General features: G+C 33.1%; 1 protein-coding gene across 2 annotated transcripts in view; it reads left to right on the forward strand.

Moving 5' to 3' along the window:
- LOC136040559 (histone-lysine N-methyltransferase 2C-like) overlaps positions 1–15,749 on the forward strand; it is a 173,949-nt gene that overhangs the window by 83,665 nt on the left and 74,535 nt on the right. For both annotated transcript variants that reach the window (XM_065724776.1, XM_065724777.1), the window contains exons 18-22: positions 1,795–1,980; positions 3,522–3,844; positions 7,637–7,765; positions 12,805–13,000; positions 14,634–14,776. In XM_065724776.1, the coding sequence (XP_065580848.1) occupies positions 1,795–1,980; positions 3,522–3,844; positions 7,637–7,765; positions 12,805–13,000; positions 14,634–14,776 (977 nt within the window). The remainder of the gene's footprint in view (positions 1–1,794; positions 1,981–3,521; positions 3,845–7,636; positions 7,766–12,804; positions 13,001–14,633; positions 14,777–15,749) is intronic.

Here is a 15,749-nt window from a genome sequence, read left to right on the forward strand (position 1 = left end):
TAGGGAAAGAAACTCAAAGAAAGTAGGGATGGAAATGAATCGGAGACAAACGACTAATACCATCTATTGTTACCCAAAAAAGTCAGGAAGTTGATTATAAAATGTAAAGAAAAATGTTATTCATATTATTTCAATTTCTCTTTTGACATTTGTTTGGCTTTAGGCAATGATTAAAGAACTGCTTTCTTCAAATTGATAAAAAGTGTATATTTTTCAGAAACTAGCGTGATTTAGCCTCGACTATTTAATAATCAATAATAAAATGTAAATAATCAATCCTAAACTTTCATAATAATTATCAATGATCAATCATAAAATAAAAAAAAAGTTCAGATCTAAAGCGATTTTTTTTTAGGTTTTAGTTTTTATAGACTTATAGTTTAGTAAAATAGTTTTTAGTTTATAGTATTATAGTTTTTAGTTTATAATATTATAATTTTTAGTATTATAGATTTTAGTATTATATTTTAATAGTTTAGATAGATTTATCTATCAACAAATGAACTGACATCATTTTTTATACAGTCCTAAGAAAGGCTTATGCCAGATTTGCCTCTCACTCACTCGGACTATCTGTCTGGGCTTTTTCTACAATTAACCATGGCTTGATGCCCACGACTACTTGGTTTTAATTCAGAATAAACGGACTCGGTCTTTCTGTTTTTTACTCTTTTTTTCTTTTTCTTCGTGTATTCTCAGCCTTAGAATGTTGTGGGTTGGGGTGGGGCATACGATGATGTATTGTTTTTTTACTATTGTTTGTTTATTTATATGAATACATATTGCTATCTATCAATCTAATCGTCTCTAATTTTGTACGTTGTTGACAATATGCTACTAAAATGTGACTGTTAATTGTTTTATCATCTGTTTTTTTTCTGTTTTTCATCTTGAAAGATAAGCACTCACATATATTAATACATATTGTTTATATCTCGATATTAAATTAAAGGTCATAATCTTGTTGCAAATCGTCGTAACAATTTTGATTTTTTTTCAATCAATTTATGGATTGGTTTTTGAGGCGTAAAGTGGGCCTTCAAATTCTATAATTTTGAAAATTTTTAAATTGTGAAATCAAAGGGGTATTAGACATTTCTCAAGATATTTTCCTATCTTGCTGATATTTTCGCTGATATCAGTAACATCAACATTAATTTTTGTAGTGCTCATCTATCTATCAAAATAGATCACGAGTCAAGACTAAGTGCTTATTCTATTTAGGAATATATTAATTTACATTTAATATGTGTATGTTTCTCTTGTTTATTTTATTGTTGAGCATATTTTAAGTTTAAATAAACTAACTTCAAAAAATCATTGACCCTGACTGCTTACCGTAGATTTTAGAGCCGCTTTGACTTCTGAGGCACCCAGGGTAGGAGCCTCTAGTCGCTTGTCTGATTTGCTCCAGCCAGGGTGTCTCCCCCATTCTGACGATTGACTTTATGGTGATTTCTTAGATGAATCTAATTGGTTTTACAAAATGGTGTTTGTGGGTCCTCCTCTGTGACGGGAGCCAACTGGTTTCCAGTGAACTACTCCGTTTGAAAATATGAGGTTATCCAAATACCAATATTCTAGTTATCCCCGTCAGTGAGCTCAGACCCCTTCTACAAGAAGGGGTTGGGGACTGACATTTCGGATGTTTTTAGAAGCCAAATATCAAAATTTTTCGGATGCCGAAATTCATATTACTTACTATTAGATTAGTTGCAACCTCTTTGTTGTATATAGCAAGAGTTTAAGCAGGTTAGGTGATTATAGAGTTGCTAATGTTTTAATTTATTTTAGAATGTGGTATGGAATCAAATGAAGCGGAACAGTCTGAAGATCCTTCAGACCTTTTGAAGGAAGGCACTGTGCTTTCACCAAGGCCTGATGGCCGTCCGCCTGAAATTCCAGAGGGATATGCACTCATCCCGGATAATGGAAAGTTTATTGTAAAAAAGAAGAGGCAAAGGAATCTCCAAAAACTTGGTAAGTTCATAATTTTAGTGTTGTATAATAACAGTTAATATAATAAACAATTTTAGCATAATAACAGTTAATACAATAAACAATTTTAATATAATAACAGTAAATATAATAAACAATGTTAATACAATAACAGTTAATATAATAAACAATTTGGGTTGACGCGTGACGGACAATGTCCACTGGACTTGTATGCAAAATCTGGGACTGAATTTGCTTGGATTCACTGGTGAACAAGTGAAACCTAAGCCTTAGGATGTGGCCTAGTCATCTTAACTTTTTTAGAGCCCTGGATACGGCCTTGGTGGTACAGAACGAGAAAAATTATATGATATTGTTGTGGTCACATGATGACTACGATAAACTATTCATTTTCTGATGGAATTGCACTCAACCAAAATCATGTTTGGTTTGTTGCTTAGTTTTAACCAAACTAATGATCAAGGCCTGCAGTTTAAATGATGAACTACTTTTACCGACAACTCACTGCAGCATCAAGCTCCTTGAAGCTATCATACTTGCGCACTCACCTCCTCTACACACAATCATTCAAAGCTTAACTCTTTACCTCCTCCCATGAAGAGCCAATTTTTTTTTATTCTTAACTGTGATCTCCCCCCCACGTTATTCGGGATGACCCTCTTTTTGTTTTATCCCAGATGAATGCCCAAAAAGCACAATCTTTGACAGTCTGTCATCCTTCATCCATAGGATGGGGCGTAGTCATCTTAACTTTCTTAAAGCCCGAGAAAGTGGGATCGTTTTTTTTTTGTACAGTCTAATGTTTAATATGCGGTCACTTATCTGAAGTTTTTCGAGTGGTATATCAGGTTTGGTATGTTTTGAAGCATCGATGGGTCTTAAACTTTTGTTAGGAAGTTTTGCATAAAATGTATAATTTGGGGATGCCACGAGTTTGTCCCTCGAAGAATTATCGAATATATTGGTTTTATCTATGCGTCTGCAGCCATCTTTGTAACTCGATTGCTCACGTTCGGTAATGAAATATTTTTCTCTTTGTCGTTGAAGGATCAAATGTGTTAAATTTGCATTTAATGGATACAGTTAGACATTCCTATCCGGTTTAAATGTGTGGTTTTCCATTAATTTTATATTTCTCCTTTTTTAGTCACTCGTTTACTATTTCTCTCCCTCTGGGTCTTTCTCTCCTTACCCTTCCCTCTCTCACTTTCTCTCCTTACCCTCCCTCTCTCCCCCTCCATTGACCACTCTCTACTACTGATCAAAGCTAATCTATATTTTCCTGCTGGCATTTTCCTTGGGTCTTTTAATCCTTTTTGTTTGTATTTTGATTTGGCTGTTGTCGCATGAGTAGTTTGTGATATACCAGTTTAAGAGTGTTATTTTCCGTGAACTCTATATTTTTCTATTTTTAGTTATTTTTTCAGTTCTTGTTTTCATCTCTCTTTTACTACTGTAATTTAATTAAGAATAATTTAATGATCATGTAATGATCACATAAATTAATTTAATGGTCACGAACTTTGGTCTTTCCACACTGTATAGTAATTCTGGGGTTCTAGGAATTGGTGGTTTTCAAGTTAGACGTCCATGGGCCCGCAGAGAATTCAATGAAGAAGGACTAGAATCTTCTCAACCACCTGGGGCATCCGCTTTTCCTCTGTCTCAATCTGAAGAAGCTGAAATAAAGAAGAAGAGGCTTCAAAAAAGAAAACAGAAGAATAAAATTTCTGAAAACTACCCAAGCTATATACAAGAAGCCTTTTTCGGGAAGGATTTACTAGGACCAAGTCTGTCAGCTTCTCGGGAAGGGGGCCACACAAGCGATTCTGACCAGGAGACGGGACAAAGTCCTTTTTTGGCTTCTACGATTACGCTGTCTCAGGTGCGTTTTCCTTTCAGTTTTTTGTTTAGTTTTATCTGTAGTCTAATTAATGGTATTTGTTGTTTGAAGTTCTGCTATATAGAAGAACTATATAGCAGAACTAATACATTATAGCAGAAGTGCTGCAATAGATCGTACTATTACTACCAGCAGCTAATTGTTGCACCAAGCAGCCTGAGGGCAACACAGCTTCCCAGGAAGTTGCTATTTCCCTGAAATCTTTGAAATTACATTCATTATAGTCATTTATACGTTATGGGTAGTGTATAACTCATTATAGGTGACTCTAAACGTTTACATGGTTGTACATTTCTTTTCTTTAACCTGATTTATAAGATTAGTGCTGAGAATTTCCTGCCATACAATTAGACTTGCTTAACGCAGGAGGACCCAATCCTAGTGCTTCCTGAAAGCATTAGCCAAATATATTGTGTCTTTTATTTGCTTTTTTTGTGGTGAAGACAAGCTTTTTAGCGTGGAGTGAAAATAATATACGGTTCACATAGTTATTTTTTAAACACAGTTTTTTTTTTAAGGGGAGGAAGGTCTGTTGCCTGAAAGATCTTCTTTTGAAGTTTTTTAAAAATATATTATTTTAATGGAGCCAAAGAGTCCCAAATTTTTCAGAATCTGTTTTGATTTTTCAAAGTTTTCTTTTTTAGAAATATTTTTGACAATTTTAGGGGGAATTCAGACATCCCCCTCCAATTTTCTGAGTGGGTATGATTATTATTTTTATTATCAAAATGTGATGTATTAGTAGACACTTTACATAACGGGAAACAAAGAACAAGAAAAATGACTTCATAACAAATAAATCGAAATTGGACTTACATCAGTGAAAAATTTTTGAAAGTTTAAATTGATATTATATATACATTTATCAACTATATACGGTGATTAGCAGGGATACCGAGGATGGCTCTCGATGCCTATGGTATATTTTACGTTTATTGAAATTGCAGTTTCCTTGGAGCTAGTTACTCTGAAACCCTGAAACATTCATGGTGCCTAAAGAGGGAGTTACAGCAGGTATTTTGCAAACCTGAAAGAAAATAAATGATTTTTTTCTAATTTTGTTTTGTATTTATTTTTTGTGTTTCGAAATGAGGACAGCATACAGCCTTCATGGGCAGTGGAGTCAATAAGGAGGAAGGGTTCATATTCCCTCAAGGTCCTCCCCCCCTCCATCATCATTTTGAAAAGTATAAAAAATATAGAAATTTTCAGATGTTCTCTAAATTTGGCAAGAATATGAGAAAAACCTGGCAACTTATAAGCACAGTTCTTTACCCCAATTCCAAAAGAAATGACTTGCCAAATCAACTAATTTCTAAGGGGGTAGTAATAACTAATAGTAAGGTAATAATGGATGAATTTTGCTCTTATTTTGCATCCATAGGGAAATCAATTTCTGAAAATATTTTGGTTCGTGCGTCTTCTACCACTGACTTTAAAAAGTACCTCGGTCCTTCCTGTCAAAAATTGATGGCTTCGGATCCTGTTTCCGAGTTTTAAGTCTAGAGAATCGTCTCTAAGCTAATAGGAGCTTCCTCTTTTGGACCTGACCAAATTCCTGCCAAGGCTTTAGAGTTCATTCCATCTGCTCTCACAATTCTTATTAACCTATCATTTTTGAATGGAACTTTTCCTAGTGCCCTAAAATCTGCTAGATTAGTTGTTCTCCATAAGAGTGGTTCTAGAAATGATCCTTCTAATTATCGACTAATTTCTCTGTTATCAGCCTTTCGTAAAATTTTAGGAAATGTATGTACTTTAGACTTTGTCGTTTTTTGATAATAAACAAAACAAACAATTTTTCCATTAAAATCAGTCTGGTTTTCGCCCAAAACACTCAACAGAACATGCTTGCATGGTCTTGCTGAAGTTCATTTATAAGGTATTTGATGAGGGTAGAATTCCAGCTACAATTTTGCTTAATATCAGAAAAGCGCTTGACAGCGTATCACATGCTCCAAAATGGAGCATGTGATACATGTGAAACTCCAAAATAGAACACATAGGGATACGGGGAAACAGTTATCATTGGTTTCAAATTTATTTATCTGAAAGGTCTCTCAGTATTGACCCTAATCTAGAAGATCAAATTTGGTATTGATTTTGGTGTCCCTCAGGGGTCTATTCTAGGACCTATTTTATTCCTTATACTCATCAATGATCTTTTTATTGCTTTATCTGAACAAACTAAACAAAGTTGTTGTAGTATTTGTGATCACAATTTTGTTCCACATTATAAGGCAGCTCAAGACCCAGTGCTATTTGCATTTGCAGGTGAAAGACTTTTTTGTATTCAGGAATTAAGGAATCTTTCCTTGTCAAGAAAGTGTATTCTGTTCTCGAAAGAATTTTTGCTTGGTTCGATGCAAATCACCTTGCCTTAAATCTAGCTAAATCTAGTCTACTTATTTTTTCCAGATCAGGTACTTTTTGTCTTTAGGTCCAAACTATTTCTACCACTCATGGTGGTAGAAACGTCCCCCTGACAGACATGTTCGATTTCTGGGTATTCTATTGGACGAAAACCATTCTTTCAGACATCACTCTGCTCTCGTAAAACTTAAGTTCTTAAGTTAAGAAGCTTAGGAATTCTTCGGAATCTTGGTCATTGTTTCCCTGGTTCAATAATAAATACCCTTTTTCATTCTCTCATTCGATATTCTCTTCTTTTACCTTCCCCGTTTTCAAAATATATAACAGAGCGATTAAATTAGTGTCTAAGGTTACAGGCCAGTTCAGCATGAATCTATTGAATCGTCATTCCACATACATCTTTTTTTCCTCTTGTTAAGTATTGTCATGGACTCCTCCCTAATTCCTTCCAACATTTATATCTTTTAAATTCTGAACTACGTAGCTGAATCTTGTTTTTCTTATTCTTTCAGAAATGACATGGATATTTTCATTCATAAAACCAAAATCATAAGATCAGGTTTCAATCCAGTTTTATGTTGTGCCTCCATATGGAATTGCCTATCAGTTAAAATTTGGCTATGTTGTTCTTATGGGCAATCTAAAAAAGAGCTAACCAACCACCTCTGCCTGGACAGTTACTTCTCTCCTCCGTTCTTTTTTCCCTCTATCTTTCCTTTTCAATTTGTTTAATTTATTTATTTTGATTGGCATGGTAGTTTTTGTTGTTGCTGTTTAATTTTATTTCTTTTTTCTTCCTGTCCTTTTGTTTGATCTTATTGCTATTATGTAATGTTATGTCCAGTCTCCCACTGTCACAGGCCAAAGAGCCTTTGGTGAAGGGGGGGGGGTCTAAAGCTCTGTAATTTTTTTCTTGTTTCTTCTTATTAAATTAGTTGATTGACTGTATTTCCATTTAAAAAGAAAATAAAAAATATCAAAATTAACTCCTCTCCCTCCACTCCTACATTTCTTTTAATTGGTTCAATTGTGTGGGAAGGGTCTAATGAATTGAAGAAAGATGCAAGAAGAATTTGATGGAAGAAATGTTCACTATGAATGTATATTCTGTGGTAGTTCTACGGCAGACGAGGCTCATAAGAAAGTGACAGGTATGAGAAAGAATTGAATGTATTGGGAAGTCCTAATATATGATACTTTCTAATGACTATAAGGGGTATAGTATAGTCTGCTTGCTAATCGGTACTACATAATGGGGCGTATTGTTAATAAACACTTGTTAACAGTAGGTGGTATCACATCTGACATTATTTGTGCTTTCTTTTCTGATTATGTGTATGTATTTATCTATTGATTATTTGTGTATGCATATAATTTTATGTGTATGTGTGTATATTTTAGGAGGTGATGTCTGCCATTGAAGCTCAGAAGAAACAACAAGGAATGGTGGATTTAGTGAAGCAATTGAAAGCTGAACAAGAAAAAAGAGAAGTTGAAGTAATAAGACCCGGCCCGTCGTCAAACTTGAGTGTAAGTAACCTTCGTAAGAGAAATAAAAAAAAATTATTTACAAGTAATTGGTCGTATAAAAAAAACATTTTTACGATTCTTTGCATAGCTAAATAGCCTGTAGCATAGGGGAAAATGTTTCAAGTATTATGTGTATTCTATAAGACTTAATTGAAACACAAAACAAAAACAGAATTTTAAGTGTGGAAAATGGAAGAAATGAAATTTATATGATTAAGCTAACATGATTACACGTAGGACCAATAAAAAGCAGAAAAAAAGCAATGAATAGAATATAAAGCTAAGAATATAGAAAAATAGAATAGAAAAGGTAGGGACAGACAGGGCTGTGATTGATGGAAGCAAATAATAAAAAGAAAACTTTGCGTTCGGGCCGATGTGGTCCGTGCAGCGTGTGTGTCGATCTCCTAATGCTCGTCCGTCAGCCAGAAGCTTACGGCTGGGAAATAAGAGCAAATATTCTCGTTTTGCTAAGTCAACGCAGAAGCAAAACAAATATTTATACAACTTTCTTTCGTCTCCTTTGTTTATTTATTTTACAAAACTCTAATATTTTAACGTCAAATTGCTTTATTGGCTCGTAGCTCTGGCTTTACGCAAGCACAATGCTATAAGTATAGGTCATAAAAAGGTAAAGACACGGCAATAGACTTCATGGCCCTTCGGGGAGTGTATTGGGAGGCAATGAGCATATACATTAATGAAAATTAGGTCGGACGTTGTGGTAGATTTTATTTCTTTGATTTGTAGATTTATAGATGTCATCTACATTTGTAGATCACAGTTATTTGCCTTGTCATAGTCATTTTTCATTTATGTCATTTATTCGTTGTCATTTGTCATTTATTAGGAGCTTATAGGATTATTTCAGTTTCAATGCGGCGCCATTAGTTTATTTCAATGCTATATGGTTGTCTTCTTCTGCTTTTGGGTCGGTATCAGGGATGCCAGTTTAGGGGGTAGTTGGGGCAATCCCCACTCCTAGATTTAGAAAAATACCTATTTTCGTTGTCTTTATCAAAAAATTGGTAAACACCAAATTGCCTCCCTCCCTCTTATATTTTGAATAATGCCTTTTTTATCTTCATAATCCTTCCCAACCCCTCCCTCCCTCCTATATTTTCATGGATTAGAGCCAATGAATTAAAAAATTAGACATGAAATTTGGATGTTAATAGGATAATTATTATAGAGGGTCACACTAGATAATTTATTTGCTTCCGATTAAAAAAAACAAAAAACATATTGATTCAGCTTTTAAAATAGCCTACTGCAAGGCCTATATCTTGTCCTGTTAGGGTAAGGGACTGAGATGGATAAAAAAAAAATACATTAGTAATGATGACATTTAAAAGTTGCTTTAAGTGAGGAATCAAATGTTATATTCCATTTTTTTGTTTTTTTACTTCTATTCTAACTTAGAAAGAAAACTTACTACTCAAAAGTATAACTGCTAGAATTTAACTTCCCCCATGTTAGTCTAGATATTTAATTGCAATTCCCGTCGACGGCCTATTTGGGCAGAACCCAGGCCATACTACACAATGCGAAATAAACTGACCTGTATTTTTAAAATTGCGCTTAATCGTCTAAATTGATATACTGATCTTACATTCAACTCAAACTTCTTCTGAGACTTATTCCTTTACTTTTATTACAAGCAACCTGTTCCCATGGTCTTTATCAGATTTAGAGCATAGTTTTCTGTAATTTTTAACTGACAAAATCAATCTTTCAATATCCATTTTGATCTTGCTTAGCCTATTGATTTAATGCGATTTATTCGTCCAAATTATCGGAGAACTTGAGATGTATGGTATTTTGGAAAATTGGATAGATTTTAACCAAAATTCGCAAACAGCTGCGGTATTCTCATATCTAGCTAAATAACCGCGTTTGCATGTGAATAGTCGTTTGTGTGACAATCCAGGGTAGCTTTGTGACCAGTATTTTGAATCACGGGCTGTATTTTCAAATGCAATCGATAGCTCTTTTCGGTGTGTGTCTTTTAAAGCAAATTTCGCCACCTGTAAATTGCTAAAAGGATTCCAGTTGATTCAGTCGATTCAGTTTCACAATCAGCACTAACTATCAAAACTATTTTGAATTTATTTAAAAGTGGAAATGAACTTCAATATAATGCAGGTTTGTCTATTGTGGTTTTGGCAGTTTATTAAGACTTTCCGTATGAAAGTAGGCTAATTGGTAAATTTTTGCCTTTTTCTGTTGATTTGCTAGCTAAAACTTGAACATAGGCAAGCCTTTTAATGCTCTTGCTGAATGTAGCCAGTATAGTCTGTTAGACTAATTGATACCACCACAGCTGTGTCTCACACCTCACTTCAATGATGTTGGATATAGAGTGGTGTACCCTGGACTTATTTTCCCTTTATTTTTTTGTGCGTAAATCTTCCTTCAATGATGTTGAATATAGAGTTGTGTACCCTGGACCTATTTTCCCTTTATTTTTTATGCGTAAATCTTCCTTCAATTATGTTGAATATAGAGTGGTGTACCCAGAACCTATTTTCCCTTTTATTTTTTTTTTATGCGTAAATCTTCTTGCCAAAATACCAGGCTGTTACAAATATTTAATACAAGCTTTGGTAAATTTTGTCGTTTATTTAGTTAAAATAATTTAATATAATTTAGTTAAAATGAAACTGAATATTTTACATGATTGCTTTTTTATGCTGTTTCACAATTCAATAATTACTTCTTAAGCAAATTGCATTTTTATCCTTTAAAGGGGTACTAAAGGTACCTTATTTTTATGACCACATAAAAAGTTATCAACACTAGTAGAGGTTTCGAAAAGTGGTTATAAGCATGGACCTACCATTACTTTATAAATCATTTCTTGAAAAGCCCAAATTTGAGCTGTCATAGAGTTTACTTTTTAATCCCTATCAATGACAATGACAAATGTATGTTTTTCATTGCAGTGACTACTTTTACTTCAAAGCAAATGCAATTACCTGGATATTTCTAATAATTTGTTTACTAAAATACCTCAAAACTTACCCACTTGCATCCCACAACTTTACTTCACAGACTATAGTATTATTAGAATTAATTGTACAGGGGCCATTACCATAATTTACACAGTTTGGCCTTAGTTTTAATGATACATAATCCATACAGGTTCCATTGACATACCCCCTTCAAGAAATATTTAGACAGTTTGGTAAACTTATACAGCTATAAGTTTGTCAAAGTATAAGCCATCTTAGATTAAGAAACTTCTGGACATCACAACTCCAACTACTTGCTATCATCACCTATGTGAAGAAAACGTCCAGACATTGGCTTCTTGTGCTGTGGCAGAGATTTTTGTATAGATTTGAAGAAATAATCTCAACATTTTTGCAATCAAAGATTAATTCATTTACAACAATATCACTAGTACGAAAGTTCTTTTTGTGACTATTCTTCAAATAAGTTAAATTTTTAAAAGCACAACCCTGTAAGAACAGTGTCTCCACCTCTGCCGTTTACAAAAAAAAATTCAAATTCAGATACTATTTAATCTTCTTCTTACAAGATCTACCAAAGTTAACCCTTAACTGGTTGGGTGTTTTATTGTTACTTAACTGATTGGGTGGGATAAATATTTATTCCATTAATAAAACACTTGTAAATAAAAAGTATTTTAGATAGGAACTTGTAATTTAACTTCTGGCAAATACAGTCAAAAAGAATATGTTTCAGCGTAAAAATGAACCCTCAGAACACATTCTGTTCACAGTTTGTTGAGGTGATCCTTGCAGTGCCTCTTTTTGCTGACGCACAGATTCTGGTTGTCTTCCGGACAGATTAATGAGGACAAAGAATGTTGAACTTTTGTTCAACACTGTTGATTTTTTATGGCCAGAATGTGAAACTTTAGTGTCTGAAATACTTGTAGACTCAATTCTAACAATATTAAAAACTTATTTTTGAATCAACAAATGAGTTGATGAATACTATATTTGAAAAACTGTTGATGATCTGTTGGCGCTGATGTATATTTCCTTGACCTCTTATTGTGTTGACAATTACTTCCACAGTATTAGGCTTTGAGAGGGATGTCTGATAACCATTATATTAAATGCTTCAAATTGCCACAGAGAAAAGAATTAAATAATTCTAAGCAGGCTCTGGTTTTTGAGCCAACCTTTTGGTTGCCAAAAGTATTTGGATTTGAGAGGGATGCCTGACAACTATTTAAATCAAATGTTTCAAATTACCACAGAGAAAAAAAATTAATAATTATCAGCAACCTCTGGTTTTTGAGCCAACCTTATGTATTAAATGTTCAGTTTTTGTTTTTAAAGGTTTCGTGGATTGCTGCTAAAGGCACCAAGTCAAGAAAGAGTACTAATAATATCATGGATGTCAAATATCGCTGCTGTCCCTTCTGTCAGGCGAAATTGAAAGTGCCAAAACCACAAAATTGTGGAAGATAGTTTTTTCTCATGTTCATGATAACACGAGCTTTTATTTATAAAATCTTGTTTTTCTTCCTCGTAACAGGCCAATTCCTCACTTTATTTTGTTTATGAAAAGAATATTGACCGACTGACATGGTTTGAGATGTATTATCTGCCTGTCTGTATACAGGGAGGGGGGGCTCTCCTATCTAGAGCTACTCTAAATATACATGCACGTATAAGGGGGAGGGGCTACAAACTGGTGTAAGGAGGAAATGTTACCCCATTCCCTCCCCTCTACCTTTTCGTGGATTTGTGCTCCTGGTTACTACCGTAAACGCCATTATTTTTTGCATTGATGTTACATGTAAGCAAGAAAAAACATATTTACTGCAAAGCAATTTCTCACTGATACAAACCGTTTCAGCTAATGATTGCAGTGGAATACTAAAGCTGCGTGCTTATAATTTAATTTCTAGTTTCTTCTTAATCCGTAGTATGGATTTTTCTGCATTACACTCTGTTTGCTTTTTTTTCGTTTTGTGCAAGTTCTTATTTACTGTAATAATGTGAAACACTGGTTTTTCAGTTCATTTACAAATAAAGTACCGATCTATCTATTTTCAGCAAACAAGTTTTACAACACCAGGAACTAGCAGAGCCTCTTTTGTTTCACCTACGAAACATGATAGTGACCTGAGCGAAGATGAAGGTTTACACTTTGATATCCCACTGCCAACAGATTTAGACCTTGATGTAGATACGTTGATGAATGAAAGTGAAGATTTGTCAAGGAACAGTGATGGCTTGGATGATCCCGGAGGTGATATATTATGATGTTTCTTCAATAAGAAAAACTTAGGTTTTTAATCCTTCAGATAGTTGTTGTCTTGCCCTTGACATAATTTTGTTTCTTTTATGAAACAAAATACGAAGGGAATAAATTTTGTAATATCGAAAGGTGTATTGTTTTTCAAATTTTGCTAGATATAAAAATTCTCGTAAATTTGCCACCTAGTTTTGCAAACAAACTGCTATTAGAATTCTAAGGGATGCATAAATTCGAAGCTCGAGTTTGTTGGGGGAAGGGGGGTGTAAGGATTGTCCTAGGAGGAAGTCGAAATGTAAAACAAGTTCATGCTTTCATACTGATCAGCCTTAACTCGTAGGACAATAACCTAGCAGATCGAGAGGTGGATTAGCGGCGAAGCCACGCCCGACAAGTATAAAAACATATTGTATACTCTTTTGGGGTTTTGGATAAAATTACTCCTCCCCCAGCTCAAAATTGAGCTCCCCTCCCTCCCCCCCAGGAACTGTCTAGGTAGATTTTTAATTCATTCCCTTTCCGTAAAAAAAAAAAAGAGGATACACGACCCTGTTCTATATCATCCGAAATAATCCCCCTTCCCTTTTTGAAGAAAACAAATTCCACTCCCTTTTAATCAATTTCTATGTATCCTTATACACCACTACAACTGTACAATGATTTCAACAATATAGTTAATTGCAGACTGAAAAAAGTTGTCTTTTACCCTAGATTTATATAAGTTACCTAATTAATTTATTTTCATTACATATGAAGGCTCGGGAAAAGATTGCAAATCAAATTCATTTTCATACGGAAAATCACCCCCCCCCCTGTCGCCATGGGGAATTTCTCCTAATATAAAAAATAACGGTAGCATTTTTTTAATTTAGTAGTTATATGACAGAAATTATAATTAACTAGCTCATCAGTTGAATATCCGGAATGTAGTTTGATTGGAAAGAGCTTCAGTTATTTGAGCTAAGGAATCTCTCAGTTATTTGAGCTGAGGAATCTCTAATTTCAGTCAGCACAAAAAATATTAAGAAGAGTCTTGGGGGAAGGGGTGCTAAAACAATTATGCCTAAAACCTTCGAAAGAGCGACTCTACAAATTCCTAAAGTTTCTTGACGATCGGATCAACAGTATAGTAATGCATACAGAACACACTGACAAATATAGATTCGATTTAACTTACATAGAAAAGCACCATAGTAAATTAATTTTTCGACAGCTTTCATTGCTGTTATTTACCTTAAAATTATGGTTTCGCTTGAAATATTAGAATGTATGAAAGATTTGGCTGGAAGCAGTACAAAAGGATGATTTCTCAATAGAAAATAGCAGAAAAGAGTTTTATATGAAATCAAAAATTGATTATTGTAAGATCTGATTTTTCTATTTATCTGTTTTAGCCAATATTTCAATTTCACACGTGTTATTTATTGTTGGTTCGACCTTGTAAAAAGGAGTACATTTAGCCATTCATTCAGCCGGATATATAGGATATATTTTGTTTTAAATTTTTGTAAATTCTGTTTCATGTAAGGAATTTGTTGAACGAATAAAAATATTGATAGGTAAATTTTGCACGACTATTTCGAGTTTTTCTTTGAGAGACTTTAGAATGAATCATATTTAATTACAGATTTGGAATGTGATGCCGACAATGCCTTGGATTCAAAAGCAGAACTGAGTGATATTCCAAGCCCTCATTTTAGTGTTGATGCCATAGTCTCCGAAGCCAGTCTCTCAGGTGTAGACAGCAAAGATGTGGAGGATATTTTCAAGGTAAGAAGGATATCTTCAAGGGCTAGCAAAGCAGGTACTACAAGATCGCGATAATTTGTGCATGGATAGGTTAAAGTTTATTAATACACACATATATATATATATATATATATATATATATGTATATATGTATATTCTTTATATATATATATATATATATATATATATATATATATATATATATATATATATATATATATATATGTATATATATATATTCTTTAAATATGAATACGTTCTTTAATATATATATATATATATATATATATATGTATATATAATATATATATATATATATATATATATATATTCTTTAAATATAAATACGTTCTTTAAATATATATATATATATATATATATATATATATATATATAATATATATATATATATATATATATATATATATATATATATATATATATATATATATATATATATATATATATATACATATATATATGTATATATGGGCTGGAATGCCAGCCCATTTATAGCTGACTTGTTTTTAAGTCAACTAGAATATAAATATATGATGGATAAGAATAATCCAATTAATTTAAAACATGCTTTGTCAAATAATAAAAGATATTTAGATGATATTTTGGTCTTAAATTGTAAGGATTTCATTGATATTTCTAAAAATATATATCCATCAGAGCTTATTCTTGAGCCTAGTCATGGCGCTGGTCATGAAGATCATTTCTTAGATTTAAATATTAATATTTGTGATAATAATAAATTAAGTTTTAAAATGTATAATAAAACGGATGATTTTGATTTTGAAGTGATTAGTTTCCCATTCCCTGAAAGTAATATACACTCAAATATCACATATTCAGCGTTTTTCTCACAGTTACTTCGTTATGCAAGGATTTGTAGTAATTATATTGATTTTAAAAATAGATGTAAAATCTTAAGCCAAAAATTGATATCAAGAGGTTTTTCTGCAAATAAATTAACTTGGCAATTTAA

Source organism: Artemia franciscana, chromosome 21, assembly GCF_032884065.1.
Source record: "Artemia franciscana chromosome 21, ASM3288406v1, whole genome shotgun sequence".
Taxonomy (NCBI): domain Eukaryota; kingdom Metazoa; phylum Arthropoda; class Branchiopoda; order Anostraca; family Artemiidae; genus Artemia; species Artemia franciscana.